General features: G+C 34.6%; 1 protein-coding gene across 1 annotated transcript in view; it reads left to right on the plus strand.

The window, feature by feature from the left end:
- Positions 1-5,719, plus strand: part of ITGB8 (integrin subunit beta 8) — a 75,941-nt gene extending 70,222 nt beyond the window's left edge. The window contains exons 12-14 of the mRNA XM_046669610.1: positions 1,148-1,254; positions 4,260-4,423; positions 4,519-5,719. Of these exons, the coding sequence (XP_046525566.1) occupies positions 1,148-1,254; positions 4,260-4,423; positions 4,519-4,641 (394 nt within the window). The 3' untranslated portion in view covers positions 4,642-5,719. The remainder of the gene's footprint in view (positions 1-1,147; positions 1,255-4,259; positions 4,424-4,518) is intronic.
- The last annotated feature ends 17,736 nt before the right edge of the window (positions 5,720-23,455 follow it).

The raw sequence follows: 23,455 nt of genomic DNA on the forward strand, positions 1-23,455 counted from the left end.
GTGGTTGAAGTTCTCTGTGCCTCAGTTTCCTAATATCAAAAGCGAGGATAATAATAATAATACCTTGCTATAGTTCTGTGAAAGAATCAAATTAGATGATTCATATAAAAAAAAAAACCTAAACTTTTGTTCTTGGGGCACAGTCATCATAGAATAAACATTAATTGTTATTATTGTTTTATTTTTATTATTTTAAAGATAAAGAATTATAGTGGCTATAAAGCACTCTAGAAATAAATGATAGCTAAATGAAAAGTGATGAGTTAAATGAAGGTGGCATTATTGTTTTGTGCCAATAATTAATTTTCTAATAACAATTTGAGTCCTGCTCAAAGACCACTACTCTAAACATCACTGTGCCTTCCAATTTGTTTTATTCAAATTTTTTAAGACATCATTTTCTCAGATTGGTAGCTCAAGTAAAATTGTTTAAATTATGCATAGTAATTTATGTAACTCACTGGGAAACACAGCACTTAAACATAACGATGGAGTTACTTCTAATGAACCCAACTAAATTTGACCTGTGTAGTCATTGCCAAAGTTTTCTGGTAGTATCATAATATTCATCTTTTAAACCATCTATGCATATTTTTTTTTTTGTAGTGAGAGTATTTTATTCATTTTCTAGGCATTTTCTTCTCAATACAGAAAAATCATTATTTTGATTTTATACATTATTAAAATATTTTAAATGGTTCGAATGTAACTTTGTCATGGCACTAAATTCAGCCAAGATTACAAATAAATGTCATAGCTTTCTTTCCCCGTTTTACAAAGCTGCTGTCTTAAAGTAGTACTCTATTTCGGTATTTTATTTCTTGCAGAAAATACTGCAGGCTACAGCCTATTTATTTATTTATTTATTTATTTTTGAGGAAGATTAGCCCTGAGCTAACTGCTGCCAATCCTCCTTTTTTTTCTGAGGAAGACTGGCCCTGAGCTAACATCCGTGCCCATCTTTCTCTACTTTTTATGTGGGACACCTACCACGGCTTTGCCAAGAGATGCCATGTCTGCACCCAGGATCGGAACCAGTGAACCCCTGGCCGCTGAAGCGGAACGTGCACACTTAACCGCTGTGCCACCAGGCCTGTCTCCAGCCTTTTTAAAGATTAAATGTCTTCACTTTTGTTTCCCCTTACAGGAATTGTGTGCAATGCCTTCACCCTCACAATCTGTCTCAAGCTATACTTGATCGGTGTAAAACCTCATGTGCTCTCATGGAACAGCATTATGTAGACCAAACATCAGGTAAACCAAAACTTAATAATCAAAGCACTGAAGAGTATCTGTGGAGACTCTTGTTCCCCCAAAGCGCCCAGAATCAACCATCCTAAAGAAAGGACTAACTGCTTCAGTGTTTTCAATCTCCCAGAGATGGTACTCTATAAAACCAGCTGAGTATATTCGCCATGCTTTGGCTGACTTGTTAGATCTCCCATCTTAGCTACACAGCTAAATTTCCATGCTGTGTACCTCTGTAGAAGTACACCACAGATTTTCTAGAGAGGCCTCAGTGAGCCAAGAGTAAGAATTTCCTGTTTAGAGTCCCTTTCACCCTTAGAGACAAGATCTGTGGAGCCATAATTATCCTTTATAACCCAAACTTTCTTCCAGTTATAACCATCCTCATGTCAAACCATTGTTGACTTTCAAGCTTCAGGTAAAGACAAAAAATTCTGAGTAGCAATGATCTGCTTTTGCAAAATACATAACTTCAAAAGGGCCATTCTTTCCTGGTACTTTTCATTCTGATATAAACATAATTTAGGGGTGAATTGTAATAAAGGTATGGCACTTTTAGTCTGAAGACCTTGGCTTAAGGCATGCCCTTTCACACCAGTAGCTAAGAAATATCAGCTCTCTTACAAAATTTCTCTAAGCCTGTTTCCTCATCTGTAAAATGGAGATAATACCAACCTCAAAGAATTGTGTGAAATTAAATGAGCCAGTGAACATGAAAGAAGCATGTAAATTAAAATATGACATAAACATGAGAGAAACATGTGAGAGCTGTACCCAAAGATCATTTTTACACAAAAGTTCGTTAGAACCCAAAAGCCAGCACCCCTCTTTGCTCAGATAAAGCTGTTAAACGACACGTGAATTAGAAGTGAAGCTTGAAATTATGTCTTCACTGAAGACATGCCTACTGCTGCTATTATTTTCAGTCTCTCCTCCAACTTGTAAGAATAATTCTAGCTCTTAGAGAGATCGCACAGAATAACTTTCTCCAGAGTTTTGTTTCCTTCTTCCCTCTCATCCACACTGTTCTTAGCCCATAATGAATTTGGCTCTGAAAAGAGCCCATGTGCTGCCAGCTGGGGCTGCAGAAATCACTCCAGAAAGCCAAGTGCCTTTTCTAATAAATAGAGCCCTTACTGTCAGCATGTCATTTATTATGTTAAGTAAACAAACCTACTCTGACCTAAGCATGGTTACAAAAAGTATTCCCCTTAAAGCTCGCCGCTTGCTTGACCTAAACTCAGAAAAGATTCATGGCCAGGGCTAAATGTTTGGCTATCCAAAATGACATTTAAAAGTAATGCACACAGATTTGAGCCCTGAAAATGTCCTCTACCCTAACCCATTAGAAATATTTCTAAAATGTATCAGTAGCTAGGGGGCTCCCCTGCCCTTCCCAACTATTGCGCAAGGAGAGGGAAAGGGCATTTGTTAGCCACCTCTATTATCTATCCACTCAATCACACTTAAAGGGTGTTCTTTTGGTCTTCCTGGCTAAGCTCCTACTGGGCAAGAAGCCAGTAAGTGGGACCAAGCCATGCTCCCCCTTTGAGGATCTGCCTTAGCTGATTGAGTAGTTCTAAGTCAGCCAAGGGAAATGACAGTCTGTCAGAATGAAAGGTGTGCATGTGATGAACTTGAAGGTTGCCGTGGAAGACCCCAAGGGCACCACCTTTGACTAGAGCATCTTGGATTCTCTCTGTGTGTGAGACCTGTAACAAAGGGAGACCTGCACTAGCGTTTGGTGCTTCTATTCCAATTAGCAGTATTCCAGCCTCCCTTTAGTCTTTCTTTCAAGGAACCTTATGACTGACCAAAAGAAAACTGGGCTCTAAGTCTTCCCATTTGGAGAGGAGCCCTTGCCCTTGTTACTGAGTTCTTGGCTTATTCAAGAGCATGCTTGGTCATCCCTGGGAATTCAGACATAAATCACCCATGATTATGTGATCGCTCTTCTAAGCCTTGGCAGATCTCCTCCTGAAAGGCCCTCTCAGGGAGACCTTCAGACATTTAGGTGAAGCCCCCAAAGTCTGGAGAATGGGCAGAAAACATGCACCTTTAGGCCAGAAGGTAATTTTGTGAGTCTGGGGAAGCTGGTGGGTTCTGTGGAATATTTACATATTGTGCAACCATGTTCCTCTTGGATTAGGGTAATACCTCTGGCAGCCACAGAGCCTGTAGACTTTCCAGCTAGAATTTGCCAAAGGTCTGGTGCTAAAACAGAGATCTAGAATGCCTCCTCTCTTAACGCAGTATTTCCTTTTCTAGCTAGTAATTATTTGTTCTTGAAAAAATACACAGTGGAATTTTTTAAAGCAAAATAGGATAGATTTGGTTAACAGACAAGTGAAAAATAAATTAATAAAAATTGAGGAAAGAGATTTGCATACTGTCCCGAATTGGACACTCTTGTTCCCTGGAGAAGCTATGTGTAACAATAACGAAAACTTATACTGCCATTTCAAAGGAAATATTTATTTGTCTATTAAAGTAGTAGTGATTTTAGCTTCTGCAGATGTTTACTTTATTTTCCATTACTGATGTGCAACAAACGAAGAGCAAGCATAACAAGAGAAACATATGCTAATATACAGAGCTGTTAAATAATTTTTTAAATCCTATCTTCCACTTAGAGATCAACAGCATGCATCACAAACAGTCCCTCTCTCTGTCATTGATAAAATTATACTTGGCTAAGGGATTTGGACACATTCCAGTTAATACAATTAAAGAATTGAGCTGCAAAGAAATCATTTTATTGAATACCTTAATTGTGGCTATTCTCCAAAGGAGAGTTTTCTGTTGAAAATATTTTAGTAATAAATGTGTAATAAAAATTAGAGAGTTTATTTTTAGAGTCAACAGTAATGGCAGTCCTCTGTTTTGAAAACGTAGATTTGCAGATATCTCTGGTCCTATTCAATGAGATAGTGAATGTTGTTTACTTGTTAGAATTCTTTGATTTACTCATTTCAGTTTTTAAATCCATTTATTTGTTTGCTTCATTGCAGAATGTTTCTCTAGCCCAAGCTACTTGAGAATATTTTTCATCATCTTCATAGTTACATTCTTGATTGGGTTGCTTAAAGTCCTTATCATTAGACAGGTGATACTACAATGGAATAGTAATAAAATTAAGTCCTCAGCAGATTACAGAGTGTCAGCCTCAAAAAAGGTCAGTGAATTCTAAAAAAGAATTACTATCAATATGTCATTGTCTACTTCCAATATGTAGGCCCTTATTGATGGTAATATTTCTTCTCCATCAAGGACAAGTTGATTCTGCAAAGTGTTTGCACAAGAGCAGTAACTTACCGACGTGAGAAACCTGAAGAAATAAAAATGGATATCAGCAAATTAAATGCTCATGAAACGTTCAGGTGCAACTTTTAAAAGATAAAAAGTACTTTATAGGAAACTGAACTTTTAGTATTGCTCCTAAAAATTATAATTTTAGAAGTCACAGGAGGAGACAAATTGTTCCAGATCATGCTGATTGCTGGTTGTCCACTCAAATGAAGACTGACAAGCATCCTCATCACCATGTGACTCATATCGCTGCTGAATTTTTCAGAGAAAAATGTGTCTTACTACTGTTTGAGACTAGTGTCATTGTAGCACTTTACTGTAATATATAACTTATTTAGATCAGCATAGAATGTAGATCATCTGAAGAGCACTGATTACACTTTACAGGTACCTGCTATTCCTATGCTTCCCAGAGAGAGACAAGGCTGTGAGATAGTTTCGGCATTGTGTCACTACAAGGGTATAATAAACCCTGCACTGAACATTTGGATGAAAAAAATAATAATGCAGTTATACTAATGTTGCCAAACACTTAAACAATTGGCAGTGAACAGACAAGAACAGCTAAACGAATATGGCTAGTGTTTCACTCATTCAAGAGGTGAACAGATAAAATGTTAATCTTGAGGGATATTGCTTTTGAAACTGTGTAGTTTGATGCATGTGTGTTTATGTTTTCTTCTTTTTACAAGATGGATACTAATTCCAACATTCTCTCCTCTTTGCCTTTATATTTTGGTTTTCTTTCTTACAGGATAAGTTTATATATGTCATAGATGACTGGATTAAATAAGTGCTAAGTTACTACTGCCATAAAAACCTGATAATACAATGTCACTTTATTAGAATACTGGCTTTAAAAGCTGAATATTTAATAAGGGACACTGTAAAGTAACATCAAAATCTGAACAGCTTCGTTGTTTGCAGATGTAGAGTTTTATATCTTCTTATCTGGTAAACTGGATAGATTCTTCACCACTTCATTTATCTAATCATCAGGTTGAAATTCACAAGATATTTAGAAACTCTGCCTCAAACAAAGTGCCACAGTTTTTAATGATTTTTCTTAGATATTTACTCCAAGCTGATATTAGCATTTCTTACATTAAAAGCTATATTATTTTTGCCCTTCAATAAAGCCTAAGGACGTTCTTTCCCTGAATCACCTCAACTCCACTCACCAGAATTCTAAAAGTATACAATTGGAGGAAGATAGACAATATCTTAGAAATAAGCTAATTCACCCTTTTAGTCAGTCAGGGAACCGAGGCTCAGAAAGTTTAAATGATTTCTCAAAAACCACCCAAGTGATTAAGCGGCAACATTCGAAGAGAACTTCTATCTTCTTACCAGGTCAGTGTTCATTGCACAATATCATGCTACCTCTTAAATCTTTAAAATGTTCAATTGGCAAGTATTTTTAAATGTGTTTTACTCAAGTCTTAAGTATATGGGCATGAGAAAATTACAAAGCAAAGCAGAAAAGAGTAATTCAAACTGAAATGTCCATGATTGGCTTCCAGTCTTTCCTGCTAATTAGCTTCCAAGAGACTTCAGCATGGCCTAACTTCAGGGAAACCCAGTCATACCATAGCCTGTGTGAACAGTGCCCCCTGGAGTTGTGTGGTGTTCAGCCCAAGAGCTTGATACTACAGAGGCCATGAACACTTATCTTCCCCAATGGAAACTTCTTCACAATTACCATATCCCTATAGACATACTCAGTCTGATTTTATTGACTAGAAGCCCAACAGTCCTGTGTGCAGTACAGAGCTTTGCCTATGATAAAAAAAGGAATTTATTTAAAACATCTTTTTATAATTATCTTCTCAGATTTGTTGTCTTCCAGCACTTGAGTTGATCAAATTACTAGATATTTGCATTTCAATGAAAACTAACCCCCACTCCATATTCTACCATAAAGAGGATTTAAAAACATATAATAAGTTGTTCTGGAGCCAACAAACACAGCAGCTCCATTAGCCGTCCCCTACAGAGAAGCAATCATGACGCTAAGTTGAACTGTATTTCCTTCCCCAAATGAGAGATTGGGGACATTAATATAATTCAGTATGGTGACTCACTTGTGTAAAATACTTTTAATCACCAAGGATAATTTAAAAATCATATTTTTCGGCTTGCCTGTCACATACAGCATCCTTTTTTAAAGGAAAATAAATGGTAGACAGCCCCTCAAAAGGGAAAAGTAAAAAATATCCATTCATTAAAATGTTGACATTTTAAAAAGTGAACATTACAATGTTCATAAACTAATTTCCATGTGGTATGAATTATCCAAAAGAGCATAATAAAACGAAACCCTTAAAAATCAAGGATTTATATTTTTACACTCTGACTAGTTTGCACTAATTGATAACAGACCAAGGCTGTTATCTTAGCAAGGGACAAACTTCCTGATAGGCAGTTCAATGCTAGATGATGATTGTAGTTATGTTTGTGATGTCTTGTTCTTTCTTTTTTTACTTAAAGGTCTAATTCTTAAACATTTTAGAGCTTATATTTTACTTGAATAAGTGATATTTTCCTGTATAATGGCTTGTGAGAAGAGAATTAATGTTTGACTAGCTAGAATTAATTAAAAGGTAAGGGAGAACAGGGTATTCTTAGATTAAATAATTTATGTAAATAGAACCTATTTTCAACTAATATGACCACAGGAGCCTTTTGAGATTCACTGATATTAAACACAAGTAAAGAAATTTTAAATAGTTAACAAAGTTAAGAACTTGAACACTTTTTGGTACGACAGTATTTCTGTGCCCTAAAGTATTGTAATGATTTAGAAATGTGCCATATATACACTACAATATAACTCCATGCATTTTATTTCTCTGGGGACATCTCTACACTGCAGTGTACATGGATTTACAAGCATTTTAATATCTTTTTTGGAAATTTATTAATATTTATGAAGTCATAGGTATTCTCTGCAAGACTCAAAAATTCACTAAAAATCTTACTATGTTCTAAATGTTCAATTTAGCTTTGGTTTATAAAGATTAAAAAAGTCTAAAGTTAAACAGAATAGATTTCTCTGGAGACAAATTTTTTAAAACTCAAAATTAGTGGATACATCAGATGTAAGACTTCACTAAAGAATAAATTCCAAGTATTTTTAAAATATATACTTAATCTTCATTGAAGATATTCATATGTAATGACAACAGGCATCCATGAGACACTGAAATATGATTATGATAGACTCTGAAAATTTTTCTCCATAGAATTATATTCCTCCTGGTACCTGGCATAGTAAATGAGACTCAGTGGCTTTTCCTTCCTTTCTTTACTCTTTTTTCCACTCACTTCTCCTAAGAGATTGCCCTAAAACTTCAAGCTCAAAAATCCTAATTGTGAAAAATAAATGTAATGATATAATGAAGTTCTTCATTTTCAAACATCTCAATGATTTTAAAACTCATTTGATTCTATGCACCTGAAGAAAGACAGACTCATTAAAAACTAAGAATTTTAAATTTTTACCACTGTTTGAGCTTTTCACTTTTAAAGGATTTGAGATCTATATATTTTAATAAAAGTATCAAGTGAAATATAGCTACTTGAGAGTTCAATCATGTGCATATTGTATTGTTCTATTTACTCTTAACATTTAAGTTAGAACTATCCTTATCTATAGTGAACTTAAGAACTCCATTTCATGCAATTCAAACTGATATATATTTTCAAAGAAACTAGCGTTCTTTCAGATCACTTCCCTTTTATTTTATAATTCCTCTATGGCAAATTTATTATGGGTAATTGATTATACATATTTATATATCATTGATTCTAAGACATCCACTTTTTCAATTTAATATCTCTGAAATTGTGATGTATCTTGCAATCGTTGGCATCTTAGATGCAGTGTTTAAGGTTGTGCTTGAGTAAATATTACACTAATTCATCTTTAACCAAATGTTCAAGGGTATAGGGACATTCCTTTTCTTATAAATATTTGAGAACCCATATATGATAACATAGGAAGCCAATTTTCAGTATAACTGAATCACATACAACTCAACATGGAGACTAACTGTCTGATTTAAGCTCAGATCCTGCAGACCTTTAGGTTGTAAAAGCTCTTTCAACCTCTTGTTTATACTTCATGCTAGGTTTCTCCCAGTTTCATTAACAAATTTTTATTCTTTCTATTCCTTTCTAAGGAATACTTTCATATGATCATCTCATTTTCACACAGAATGAACTGGAAAAATATTACATGAAACCATCATAATTAGATTTTGCAGCATCTTGTATGTCTTCTGTCAATGACAGGAGAAAAATATGATACAACCAATCAGTGCCGTGGGAAAAATACTTGCCTTTCTAGTCCTCCTATTTTTTTAATTCTTCTTTACCATTTCTGTTCTTTTGTTTGATTTTTTCCTTGGCTCTGATAAATTTACCTTCAAGCCCATGTAATGACTGTCATAAAACTGCATATTTAAGTTATTTGAATTATATGAAACAATTGTTTAGCTATCTTGGCAGCTGTTAACGAAATACCTGAGAGTAATAACACTACTCCTTTATCTACCTGGAATACTTTCCCATATAAAATTTATCTTTGTAAACTAACTCTATTAATCAGGTTTCTAATCTCTACAACCTACTTCAGTTAAAATTATCTTATCCAACAATAGTTTAAAAAAAAAACACTGCAGTCATCAAGGATGGAAAATGTGTGTGTCGTGTAAAGAACTTTTGCTAACTTTACACTGTACCATGGATAAATGTGATTTTGATAAGTATTCTACACAATGACAAGTATGGTACATAGATTTTATTAAGAATATTGAATATAAAATATTTTAATTCTAAATTATAAGAAAATATAAATTTGCACATATTAATATAGTAATTCATTTTGTGTATATTTAACGTAACTTTAAAACTATTTTGCATTTACTAGCTACTTCATTTAAATTTTTTAAACCTCTATAAAAAAATTTTAGAAATGTTTTTAAATTATCAATAATATAACCTTATTTGTTTCATTTAACAAGTCTTGTTTTTGTAAAAATAATTAATATAGAATATTTTTAAATTAAAATATTTGAATACAAAGTAGCTCTAAAAAGGAAACAAATTCTCATTAAACAAGTTTCTTATTATTTCTGGCTTTGAATTATACATAAAGTTAAGTCGCCTTAAATGACACAGAAAATTGGGGAATATGATAACTTTACATAATATACTATGAACCTGTTCATATAATTCTGATTGACTACTAACTTCTGTTTTATGTATTTATTAAAGAGCTGACACTGTAGTTTGTTGTGAGATGTTTATTTTTCTAACAGAGCTTATAACAGTTATGACAAGGCATTTAATTAATGCATCATTGTGTTTAAAAGTAGGTGTTAACCGATATGAAATTTTATGTTTTAAAATAAAAATGTAAAGATCTAAGAATGAACAGAATGCTTCTTTATTTACCATTGTGTGCTGCATGACCCTCAGAGCTGTAAGACAACAGCACACGTCACACAAGGAACTGTAATAACATCCATATTTTGTCACTGGTAAAGGACATTACATAATTCCAAAAAGCTACTACTTCTAGAAAATTGTAGGGCCAATGGTAAAGACGTGGGGCTATCCTAATTGCTGTATTTCCCTTTCAACAGCTGCCCAATGGTGGAAGCAGAAGGAATATCTTAATTACAAAGAACTGAAAACTTAGCTAAAAGATAAATCAGGCTTTTTCTACCAGCCAGAGACTTCTACCATCACCTTGATACAAATATACCATGTTCATAAACTTCAGTTGCACAATATGCTTGAGAGTCATATTTAAACAACCGAAATTTATGAAATACTCTTGTGTTGCAGTTTTTCTTTATTTAACTGAGGGAGAAAGTAAAGTAGGTGAGGGGACACATTAAAAGTTTAAGACATGTAGAAAGATTCCCTGTCTTTAAGGAGTTTTAATAGTTTGAAGGAAAAGTTATGTGTAGCACAACTATAGATAGAAGGGTTGCACTGTTGTGGTTTTTTTGGTGAGGAAGATTGGCCCTTGGCTAACATCTTTGCCAATCTTTCTCTTTTTGCTTGAGGAAGATTGTCGCTCAGCTGACATCTGTGCCAATTTTCCTCTATTTTCTATGTGGGATGCTGCCACAGCACCCAGGATCCAAATCAGAGAACCCTGGGCTGCCGAAGGTGAACATGAAAATTTAACCACTACACCACCAGGCCGGCCCACAAGGCTTTTACTTTTGAAAATTCATCCTAGTTGGGTTTGGGCTATATCTTTCAGGCTCAGAACCCTGATTTTGTTATGAGTGTCATTTGGCCCCATTCTTCCCTTCCCCCTTTAGTAATAGGACCTACCCCCTGAGTTTCAGCAGAGCACACACCTGAGACTACTCAGACTCCTTTGTAGCTAAATGTGGTTACAGGACTATGTTAGCCAATGGGATGGGAGAGGAAGTGATATGTACAACCCCAGGTCTCACTTCCTCTTTCCCTCTGTTTGTTGTCTGGGACAACTGGAGCATCTGTCTTGGAAAAGGAAACCCTGTGCTGAAATGGTTAGAGCTTCCCCCTCAGCTACTGGCTGCTCACCTCAAGACTGATCCCTGGTAGAGAAACAATCCTTTTAGCTAAACCACAGCATTTGATGTTGTAGCAGATAATCTGTACTTTAACTAATGATGTATTCTTTATATAATTTGTCTCACTGACTCCTCAGCAATACTAAATACCATTTCCCTCAATTTTTTTCAAATAAGGAAATCAAAGCACAGAGAGGTTAAGAACCTTGTATAAATGTATACAGCCAGTAAGTGGCCAAGGCAGGATTCATACCCAAATCTGTTTTTCTCTCCATAATTGACTGGTGATATGTTTCATGAGGTTAGATTTTACTAGTTTAACTAGTTTTAGTAGTTTAACTACATCCCCATACCCCAAAAAGCAGGTATAACAAATAAAGTTGAGGAGCTGATACATGTGCATACATACTACACAGGAAGACGTGAACAGACCTTAAAAATGAAAAACAAAATACTAAGTGCACTCAGATACTGCAGTTAGACTAGACCAGGTCCATGGAGGATAGCATTTGGCCCTAAGCCTTGGAGGAAAGGTGAGTGTCACATGTGGAAAGGTGAGGTCAGGGAGAGTTAGGGAAATGGTAAAGCAGAAAAGAGCGGGGGTTCCATCGAACATTGAAATCTTGTTGAGATGCAGTATTGGATAATGAAAGGCAATAATCTACAGGTCCTAGGTTATGGAGAGCTTGATTTACAGGCTAAGCTGTTTGAACTTTGGTTACCAGGAAAAAGCAAGTCCTGAAGTTTCTTCACAGAAAAGTGATATTATTGGAATTATACATGGTTTGGCATATATTTACATAAACTAAATATAATTTTTAATTAAACATTAATTTTATACCCTCTAATACTAAATGTAAATACTATTTAATACTAAATTTGAATTTCAAGTAAATTTTTAATATACAAAAGCAGAAAAAATTCAACTTCCTAATTGCTATCACTTTCACATGTAGGCATATTTTCATTTTATTTTTCTAGGTACTTAATAACTTTTATTGTGCAGATAATACACATTTATTAGAAAACATCCAAAAACAAGTAGACATTAAAATTAAATCTTACTCCAATCCAACCACCCAGAGTGGACTATTGCCATATACCTATTTGTAGCTAAGAAAGAAATATGCTATAAATTGTCTGGTATAAAGATATTTTTGTTTTGTTTTTTTAAAGATCGGCACCTGAGCAAACAACTGTTGCCAATCTTCCTTTTTTTTTCTTTCTGCTTTTTCTCCCCAAGTTCCCCCAGTATATAGTTGTATATTTTAGTTGTGGGTCCTTCTAGTTGTGAGGATATTTTTTTCCTCAAAAATACTTCAAACATCTTTCCATGTCAAGATTTAAACATTGTTTTAATAGGTAGATTTTATCCCATCTATGAATGTGCCACAATAATAGCTCTTATATTCATTGAGAAAAAGAATGAGCAGGATATACTATCAAATAAAAACACTGGTTAACAAATTCAGTATTCAACAAGAGGAGATTGGTTAAATACATTGTTTCTGAATGGGAGAGATCTGCATATTTACAAGGGCAGAGGAGAAGGAGGGAAATAGAAATATTTATGTTGGGAAGGTTTGGATTGGTCTAAGCTATAATAGAGGAGGTGTTTCAAACTGTGATAAACAGGAGTAAGTGAAATGAGCTTAGAGAATTTTCATGAGGAAGTAAAGATCTACACAAAAGCACAAGGGAAGGGAATATGAGCTACTGCTGCAAGGAAGATTTGAGAGAATTTAGGACTGGCTAGACCCGGGTGATAAGGAAAGAAGTTAGTTGAAGAGAATTCTAATGCCAAGTCTGAAAGCACTACAGATTTCTCTCCAAATGGGATAAAATTTCCAATCTGGTCTCACAAACTACATTGTTCTTGACAATCCATGACTTTTAGACTAAATTCTAACTTCATCAAAATATTTGGCCACACAAAACTAAAGCTGTGAATTTTTAAACCATGTAAATGATCATGTTTTCAATATTATCAAAATAAACCTAACTGCAAGATAGGCAGCATCTCCTTTTAATCTAGTTATTTATATATGAATATTTTGATTATAATTAGAAGCAGTGGTGGGCTGCATGAGAAAAACAATGACATGTTGGATTTCAACTTGGCAATCCTTTGGCACTGATTTGGACCAGTGCATTATTTAGTACTTAGGGCTCTATGCTGTTTAGACTTCTTCCAGTGAATTGGTTTAAGGTCTAAAAAAATTCTCAGACTATAGTGGTAAGATGAAAACTCTTTCTTTATTGGGCTTTGTCATACTGTATGCTATTTTTCCATTGTTATGACTATAAAATACATTCTAACCATCATTAAAGTCATGAGAGAGAGTTATCCACTTAAGAAAATCTTAATTTGCCATTAACAACAATTTTTTTTCACATTTTCCTCCATTAAATTCAGGATAATCTGTAAGTCCATGGTTCTCAAAGAGTCATCCCCAGACCAGCAGTGTCCCTGTCACACGAAAACTTGTTAGAAATGCAGATTTTTGGTCCCTAGTCCAAATCTTCTGAATCAGAAACTCTGGGAATGCAGTCCAGTAATCTGTGTTTTAACAAGCTCTGTAAGTAATTCTGAAATTATTGCCAAAGTTTGAGAACCATTTCCATGAAGAATGAAAACTAGCCTCAAGAGACCCTAAGCTATAGATTATGCTTACCAGTGCACCTAGGCCAGTGCCTGACACAATACTCAGTGCACATAATAAATAAGTGTTGAGTGAGTCAATAATGTTCTGTTTTCTCTGAGCCCCTCAGACCTGTTCCTAAGAAAAGACTGTGCTCAAAATTTGTCATTTGTTTTAGTTAAAATCAAAGTAATAAAATGATTGGTAAGTTGTTTAAAAAAGTAGGGTTGACTTCAATTACTTTTTATAATAAGCCTATCATCTCCAGTGTTTGTAGAGGCCTACAATAAATATTTTTATTATCCACAGCCAGTTCTCATTTTCCTATCACTGAAACCCTCTCTATCCTTCCCAAAAGCTAAATGCATGTAGATTTGTGTGCACGTATGAAACAGTTGGTGGATCTCGACCAATGCCCTTATTAATAGGAAAATTCCTAACATCGTCCATGGAGTTCCACCTTGGTCAAAGGACAAAATCTTCTCTTCACATTCTCATATCCACCAAGGTATACAACTTCTCTCCCTCTCCTCTGTTCATAGACACAGTGCCCAGGTCTGTTGGTTGTCTTCAGGGAATACAAGGGGGACAGCTATGCCAAGGACAGCTGGATGCATCATCTCTTCCATTCCACTCCCTGGTCACTAGAGTAGAAAATCTTTCTGCTCTCTCCTACTCTGAGGATCACATTTGTTTACTCTTCTTTTGTTTATTCTTCTTCTCTCAGGTCTAAATCATCCCTTTCTCCCTTGCCCCAGATCCAGTTTTATCTTACCTTGAAAAAAAAAAAAAGTAGCTCTACAGGCACGTATCCAAATTTGCCTCTAGAAAACTAAATTTTGCACTTATTTTTGTAGTATGTCTGCATTAGTGTGGGCTTGGAGAAGGGAATATAACCCTTACAATGCTAATGAATAGCAAGAGAAAGAAAATATATACATACGTGTATGTAAGGGTCAGGCAGACCCAAAGAATAAGAAATGGTACTGAGAACCTGATCTGTGACTCTGAATCCCTTGGGCCCTGCCCTGGAGGATATAAAGAGAGGGCAGAGATGGAAGGGAAAGGAGATTGCTAAAAAACATTTTTTGAGAGCTCCCTGTGTTGAGTCTCCACTCCACCACTCTTTCAGGATAGGGTGAGGGATATACTCTCTAACCACTAGCCTAGTGGGGCTTCAAGGGAACCACTAGGAGCTCTGAAATGTATTCCCTACATTTGGGAGACAGAAAAGTCTGATGCCTGGCTCATGCCCGAAAAAGAGGCTTCATCATAGATAAGTGCTGATAACACATATGACTATGGCCTAGGTTCTATCTCCTCTCAGGAAAACTAAAGGGGATAAATGACTAGTACTAGGTATGTCTATCCTAACTCAAATGTCTATTGTCACTCTACAGGTTAGAGTATAATTTCAAACAGAATAAATGTGTCATTTTCTTTCCTTTCAAATACCAAAACAATATCAGACTCTTCTCAAGAATGACTTTGGATATAATTTACAACTCTCCTCTGACCAGAGAATCTTAAAAGAACAAAAGACATGTATTAAAACATTTCAAATAATACTGTTTATTATGTTTATTAAAATTAATTCGAATTTATGTTTTAGTGTATTTAAACTTTATGAGATTACATAAAAAATATTTACCTCAATCTACAGATTGATTTTGCAAATATTGGTTACTTTTCACTTGGCAATTTCCTAGCTTCCTTTTTTTGATTAAGAGCTTTTATTTTTTAAAATAGAAATACAGAATGTTTTTCAACATTTAAAATGACCACAGTGCTCTCCTTTGTCCTTGGATAAATGGTGAAAAGATCAATTATTAAGCTTTAAGATTTCATTAGCTTGTCCTCTGATGATATTGAGTTTATTTGAGTAAAAAAATATGTAGAACTCTTTGAGTCAAAATTGATGACTAGAATAACTATATATGTCATCTTTTAAATTTCTTCTATTATAACAGATAAATATGCAATTTAAGTTTCTTCCTAGCTCCTTAGTCCTTTAGTACGAATCAGCATACTTCTTAAACTCTATTCTGGTAATGGGTAGATAATGGCCTAATTAGTCAGTAATTATTTGAAAACAAGAGCAGAATAGAAGAAGAAACCCACACAATTCCAAAGAATTGGGGAGAAAATAAATGCATCCTTAAAAATAATGGTGAGTGAAGAAGGCATCAGTGAGTATGATGTGTGTGGGTGGTTCAAGAATAAAGGAGAGACAAATGAGGAAGAAAATGTCACAGCAGGAAAAATCACCACTTATCTATCAGCCCTTACACACACACACACACAGACACACACACAACCACATACTCCCATACATATACTCTGTATGAGATATCACATTAGTCATGACACAGCTGCCCAGGACCCCTTTAGGACTTTTTTCCTCCTGTATAATTTATACACAATATAATATACAGATCTTAAGTTCACAATTTGATGAGTTTTGACAAACGTATACACCAACATAACCACCACACCATTTAAGGTATAGAACATTTCTGTCACTTCAGAAGGTTCATTATCCCCCTTTCCAATCTATCCCCTTCTATGATGGTTAATTTTATGTGTCAACTTAACTGGAACACAGTGCCTAGATATTTGGTCAAACATTATTCTGTATATTTAGTAAGGGCATTATGGTATGAGATTTACCTTTAAATCGGTGGACTTTGAGTATAGCAAATTGCCCTCCATAATGTGAGCAGGCCTCATCCAATCAGCTAAAGTCACAGCCAAACTAGTTTATTCTATCACTTAATAGAACAAAAGGCTGATCTTCCTTGAGCAAGAGGGAATTCTCCAGCAGACTGCCTGTGGGGCAATGCTGGCTCTTTGGACTTCATCTGCAACATCAGCTCTTCCTGGTTCTCCAGCAGACAGCAGATTGCTTTTGGACTCAAACTGCAACTCTTTCCTGAGTCTCTAGCACACTGGTCTCCCCAATCAGATTTTTGACTTACCAAGCCTGCACAATTACATGAGCCAATTCCTTAAAATAAATCTTTTCTAAATATATATATATATATATAGGAAAAAAAATATATATATATATACTATTGGTTCTGTTCCTCTGGAGAACCCAATACACCTCCCCTTTCATGCAATCACCAATTTTTCTTAACATAGCCAAACAGCTTTCTTACTTGTAATTCCCCTCAGAATTAGTAGCCCCTCACCTGACATTTACCCAAACCCAATCTTTTCAAAGCAATACTAAAGTATGGAAGCCAGCATAATATTTAAATAAATTACATTTGCTTTTTTTAAAGTCAGGTTTATTGTAGTATACTTTACCCCATAGAAAAATTCACTCTTTTCAGGTGGATCTCGATAAACACATGCATATCGTTGTATAACCACTACCACAATCAAGATACAGAATGTTTCCTTCACACACAGAAGTTTCCAGTGCCCCTTTATAGTCAATTCTCTCTATCTCCAGCCCCTGGCAACCACTAACCTGATTTCTGTCCCTATAGTCTGCTTTTTCTAGAGTGTTATACAAATGGAATTATACCGTATATAGCCTTTTGTGTATGGCTTCTTTCACTTAGCATAATACTTTTGAGATTCAACCACGTGGGCATGCATAAGTAATTCCTTTTTACTGCTGAATTGTAAGATTCTACTGTATGGATGTACCACAATTTGATGATCCACTCACTGGTTGAAAGGGCATTTGGACTATTTCTAGTTTTTGTGGTTATGAGTAAAATTGATACCAGCATTCTCATAAAGGCCTTAATGCAGAAATTTTTTTTTTATTTCTCTTATTTAAATACCTAGGAGCAGAATTCTTAGTTCAAAAGGTAAGTGTATGGCTAACTTTATTAGAAACTACCAAACTACTTTGCAAAGTTGGCTGTACCATTTTATATTCCCAGCTGCAATATATGAGTGTTCCAGCTGCTCTGCATTCTTGTTAAGACTTTGTAGTGTCAGGTTTTTAAAAGCCATTTAGTAGGTGTGTATTGCTCTATCTTTGTGGTTTTAATTTGTACTTCTCTAATGACTAAAGATGTGGAGCTTCTCTTCATGTGCTTCTTTGCTATTTGTGGCCAGCATCCAAGATGTCTCCGGAATGATCCCTACATACTGGTATTCACACCTCTATGTAGCTCCCTTCTAAATTTAATAGGGCTTTGTAAAAAGTAGGATATTGAGGAAATGATGGTATGTGACTTCCTAGGCTAAATCATAAAAGCTATTGCTAGTTCCGCCTTGCTCTCTCTTGGCTCACTCACTTTGAAGTAAGCCAGCTGACATGTAACGAGGACATTGGAAAAACTCTAGAGAGAGAACCATGTGGTGAAGAACTCAGGCCTCCTGACAATAGCTAGCACCAACTTACCAGTCTTGTGAGTGAGCCATTTTGAAGGCAGATACTCAAGCCCCAGTTAAGACTTCAGATGATTGCAGACCCAGCCAACGTCTTGGCTACAACTTCAAAGAAAGTCAGAACAATCCCAGTTAAGCTGCTCCTGATTACCTGACCTACAAAAACTATGAAATAAATGTTTGTCATTATTTTAAGCCATCAAATTAGTTAGTAAATTGTTAAGCAATAATAGATAACTAACACACCATTCATATCTTTTCTTTGGTACAATGTTTGTTCAAACTTTCAGTCTGTTTTTAAAAATGTGTTATTTGTCTTCTCATTATCAAGTTAAAAGAGTTCTTTGTAAACTTTGGGTATAAGTTCTTTATAAAATAGGTGTTCTTCAGATATTTTCTCCCAGCTTTTGGCTTGCTTTTTCATTTTCTTAACAGAATCTTTCAAGAGAAGAAATTTTATCTTTTGATGAAGTACAATTTGTCTATTTTTTCTTTTGTGGTTCATGCTTTTAATGTCATATCTAAGAACTCTTGCCTTAATGAAAAGTTGAAAGATTTTTTCCCTATGTTTTCTTCTAGAAATTTTATAAATTTAGGTTTTACTTTTAGATATATGACCCATTTTTGAGTTTTTTAAAATATGGTGTGAGTTTATTTTTTGAAAGTCTGATTGCTCTAGCATCATATCTTACGAAAGACTATTCTTTCTCCATTAAATAAACTCGGCACTTTTGAAAAAAAATCAATTGACTACATGTGTATGGTTCTATTTCTAGGCTCTATTCTATTTCATTGATCTATTGGTCTATCCTCATATCAATGTTGCATTGGCTTTATTAGTCTAGCTTTAGAACATAAATCTTGAAATCAGGTTAGATGGAGTCTCCAACTTTGTTTTTCCTTGTCAAAATTTTTTTGGCTATTCTAAGTACTTTGCTTTACTACATACATTTTAAAATACGTTTTTTCTGTTTCTATAAAAAAGCCTGCTGAGGTTTTGATTAGGATTCTATTGAATATATAGATCAATTTGGGGAGAATTGGCATCTTAACAACCTTGACTCCTCTGGTCCATGAAGAAGACATATCTCTCCACTTATTTAGATGTTCTTTGATTTCTCTCATTAATGATTTATAGCTTTCAACATACAAATCTTACACATATTTTGTTTGATTTGTCCCTAGGTATTTTATATTTTAACGCAATTTTAATGGTACTGTTTTATTAATTTCAATTTTTAATTTTCCATTGTCAGCATAGAGAAATACAATTGAATTTGTGTATTGACCTTTTATCCAGTGGCCTTGCTAAACTCACCTATTAGTTTCAGTAGATTTTTTGTAGACTTTTTTGGATTTTTGATTTAGATAATCATGTCACCTGTAAATAAAGATAATATTCGTTCTTTTCCAATCTGTACAGTTTTCTTTCTTTTTTTACCTTGATTTTTTTAATTGAGGTAATATTGGTTTATAACATTATATAAATTTCAGGCATACATCATTATATTCCAACTTCTGAATAGCCTACCTTGTGTTCACCACCAAAAGTCTAGTTTCCATTTGTCACGGTACAAATGTCCCCCTTTAAGGTTTTGCCCTTTCCTCACTCCTCTCCCCCTCTGGTAAGTACCAATCTGTTCACTGTATCTCTGTGTTTGTTTGTTATTGGTTTTTTTATAGTCGACATATGAATGAAATCATTAAAGAATCTCCATACTGTTTTCCATAGTGGCTGCACCAATTTACATACCCATCAGCAGTATACAAAGGTCCCCTTTTCTCCATCCTCTCTTCTTGTCCTTTACAAATAGCCATTCTGAGGGACATGAGGTGATATCTCATTGTGGTTTTGCTTTGCATTTCCCTAATAATTAGTGATGTTGAACACTTTTTCATGTGCCTGTTGGCCATCTGTATATCTTCTTCGGAAAAATGTCTGTTAATATCCTCTGCCCGTTTTTTAATCGGGTTGTTTAGGTTTTTATCGTTGAGATGTATGAGTTCTTCATATATTATAGATATTAACCCTTTATCAGATATGTGATTTGCAAATATCTTTTCCCAATTTGTAGGTTGTCTTTTTGTTTTGTTGATGGTTTCTTTTGCCATGCAGAAGCTTTTTAGTTTGATGTAGTCCCATTTGTTTATTTTTGCTTTTGTTTCCCTTGCCTGAGGAGACATATCCAAAAAGATATTGCTAAGATCAGTGTCAAAAAGCTTACTACCTATATTTTCTTCTAAGAGTTTTATGGGTTCAAGTCTTACATTCGAGTGCTTTATTCATTTTCAGTTAATTTTGAGTATGGTGTAAGACAATGGTCTACTTTCATTCTTTTGCATGTGGCTGTCCAGTTTTCCCAGCACCATTTATTAAAGAGACTTTGCTTTCTCCATTGTATCTTCTTAGCTGCTTTGTAGAAAATTAGCTGTCCATAAATGTGTTGGTTTATTTCTGGGCTTTCAACTCTGTTCCATTGATCTTCATGTCTGTTTTTATGCCAGTACCATGCTGTTTTGATTACTATAGCTTTGTAGTATACTTTGAAATCAGGGAGTGTAATACCTCCAGCTTTGTTCTTTTTTCTCATAATTGCTTTGGCTATTTGGGGTCTTTTCTTGTTCCATATACATTTTAGAATTCTTTGTTCTATTTCCACAAAAGAAATCATTGGGATTTTGGTAGAGATTGTATTGAATCTATAGATTACTTTTGGTAATATGGACATTTAAACTATGTTAATTCTTCCAATCTATGAGCATGGAATATCTTTCCATTTTTTTCTATCTTCTGTTTCCTTCAACAATGTCTTATAGTTTTCAGTGTATAGGTCTTTTACCTCATTGGTTAAGTTTATTCCTAGGTATTTTATTCATTTGTTATGATTGTAAATGGGATTGTATTCTTGATTTCTTTTTCTGCTAGTTCACTATTAGTGTGTAGAAACACAACTGATTTTTGTATGTTGAGTTTGTACCCTGCAACTTTACTATATTCATTTATTACTTCTAATAATTTTGGTAGATTCTTTGGGGTTTTCTATATATAAAATCAAGTCATCTACAAATAGTGAAAGTTTTACTTCTTCCTTTCCAATTTGGATCCCTTTTATTTCTTTTTCTTGCCTAATTGCTCTGGCTAGGACTTTCAATACTAGGTTGAATAAGAGTGGTGAGAGTGGACATCCTTGTCTTGTTGCTAAAGGGACAGCTTTCAGCTTTTCACCACTGCGTATATTAGCTGTGGGTTTGTCATATATGGCCATATTATGTTAAGAAATTTTCCTTCTACACTCATTTTTTGAGAGTTTTTATCCTAAAGGGATGCTGAATCTTGTCGAGTGTTTTCTCTGCATATATTGAGATGATCATGTGATTTTTAGTTTTCATTTTGTTAATGTGGTGTATCACATTATCTATTTGCAGATGTTGAAACATCCTTACATCCCTGGAATAAATCTTACTAGATCATGATGTATGATCTTTTTAATGAATTGTTGTATTTGATTTACTAATAATTTGCTGAAGAATTTTGCATGTATTTTCATCAACAAATTGGCCTGTAATTTTCCCTTTTTGTGTTGCGCTTGTCTGGTTTTGGTAGCAGGGTAATCCTGGCCTTATAAAATGAATTAGGAAGCATCCACTCCTCTTCAATATTTTGGAAGAGTTCGAGAAGGATAGGTATTAAATCTTCTTTGAATATTTGGCAGAATTCACCAGAGAACCAACCTGGTCCTGAATTGTTTTTTGGGAGGTTTTTGATTACTGTTTCAATCTCCTTGTGATTGAATAGTGATCAGTCTATTCAGATATTCAATTTCTTGATTCAGTGGGGTTTTTTTGAGAAGATTAGCCTTGAGCTAATATCTGCCACCAATACTCCTCTTTTCTGCTGAGGAAGATTGGCCCTGAGCTAACATCCATACCCGTCTTTCTCTGTTTTACATGTGGGATGCCTGCCATAGCATGGCTTGATAAGCAGTGCATATGTCCACACCTGGGATCAAAATCGGCGAACCCCAGGCTACCAAAGCAGAATGTGCAAACTTAACCACTGAGCCACCAGGCTGGCCCCTTCTTGATTTAATTTTGAAAAGTTGCAAGATTCTAATAATGTATCCATTTCTTCTAGGTTATCCAATTAGTTGGCATATAGCTTTTCATAGTATTCTCTTATAATCCTTTGTATTTCAGTGGTATCCATTCTAATTTCTCCTCTTTTGTTTCTGATTTTATTTATTTGAGCCTTCTCTCTTTTTTTCTCAGTGAGTCTAGCCAAAGGTTTGTCAATTCTGATTATCTTTTCAAAGAACCAGCTCTTAGTTTCATTGATCTTTTCTATTGTTATTATAATCTCTATTTCATTTACTTCCACTCTGATTTTTATTATTTCTTTCCTTGTACTGACTGTGGGCTTCATTTGTTCTTTTTTGTTTCCCATTATTTTAGGTGTAATATTAGATTGTTTTTTTGAAATTTTTCTTGTTTCTTGAGGTAGGCAGTATTGGTATAAACTTCCTTCTTATTACTGCTTTTGCTGCATCCCATATATTTTGGTATATTGTGTTTTCCTTTTCATTTGTCTCCAGGTATTTTTTATTTCTCCTTTGATTTCTTCACCAATCCAATAGTTGTTCAGTAGCACATTGTTTAGTTTCCACGTATTTGTGACTTTTCCAGATTTCATCTTGTAGTTGATTTCCAGTTTCACAGCATTGTGGTCAGAAAAGATGCTTGATATGATTTAAATCTTCTTAAATTTATTGAGACTTATTTTGTGTCCCAAAATATGGTCTTTCTTTGAGAATGTTCCAGGTGCACTTGAGAAGAATGTGTATTCTGCTGCTTTGGATGGAACATTCTGTATATATCTCTTAAGTCCATCTGGTTTAATGTTTCACTTAAGTTTGAAGTTTCCTAGTTGATTTTCTGCCTGGATGATTTATCCATTGATGTACATGGGGTGTTAAAGTCCCCTACTATTATTGTGTTGCTGTCAATTTCTCCCTTTAGGTCTGTTAATAATTGTTTTATATATTTTGGTGCTCCTATGTTAGGTGCATACATTATTAATAAATGTTATGTCTTCTTGATGGATCATCCCCCTTATTATATAATGTCCATCTTTGTCTCTTGTTACTTTTTTTGGCTTGAAGTCTATTTTGTCTTATATGAGTATGGCTACACCCACTTTCTTTTGGTTGCCATTTTCTTGAAGTATCATCTTCCCTTCCTTCACTTTGAGCCTATGTTTGTATTCAGAGCTGAGATGAATCTCCTGCAGGCAGCATATTGTTGAGTCTTTTTTTTTTTTTT

Source organism: Equus quagga, chromosome 8 (assembly GCF_021613505.1).
Source record: "Equus quagga isolate Etosha38 chromosome 8, UCLA_HA_Equagga_1.0, whole genome shotgun sequence".
NCBI classification, from domain to species: domain Eukaryota; kingdom Metazoa; phylum Chordata; class Mammalia; order Perissodactyla; family Equidae; genus Equus; species Equus quagga.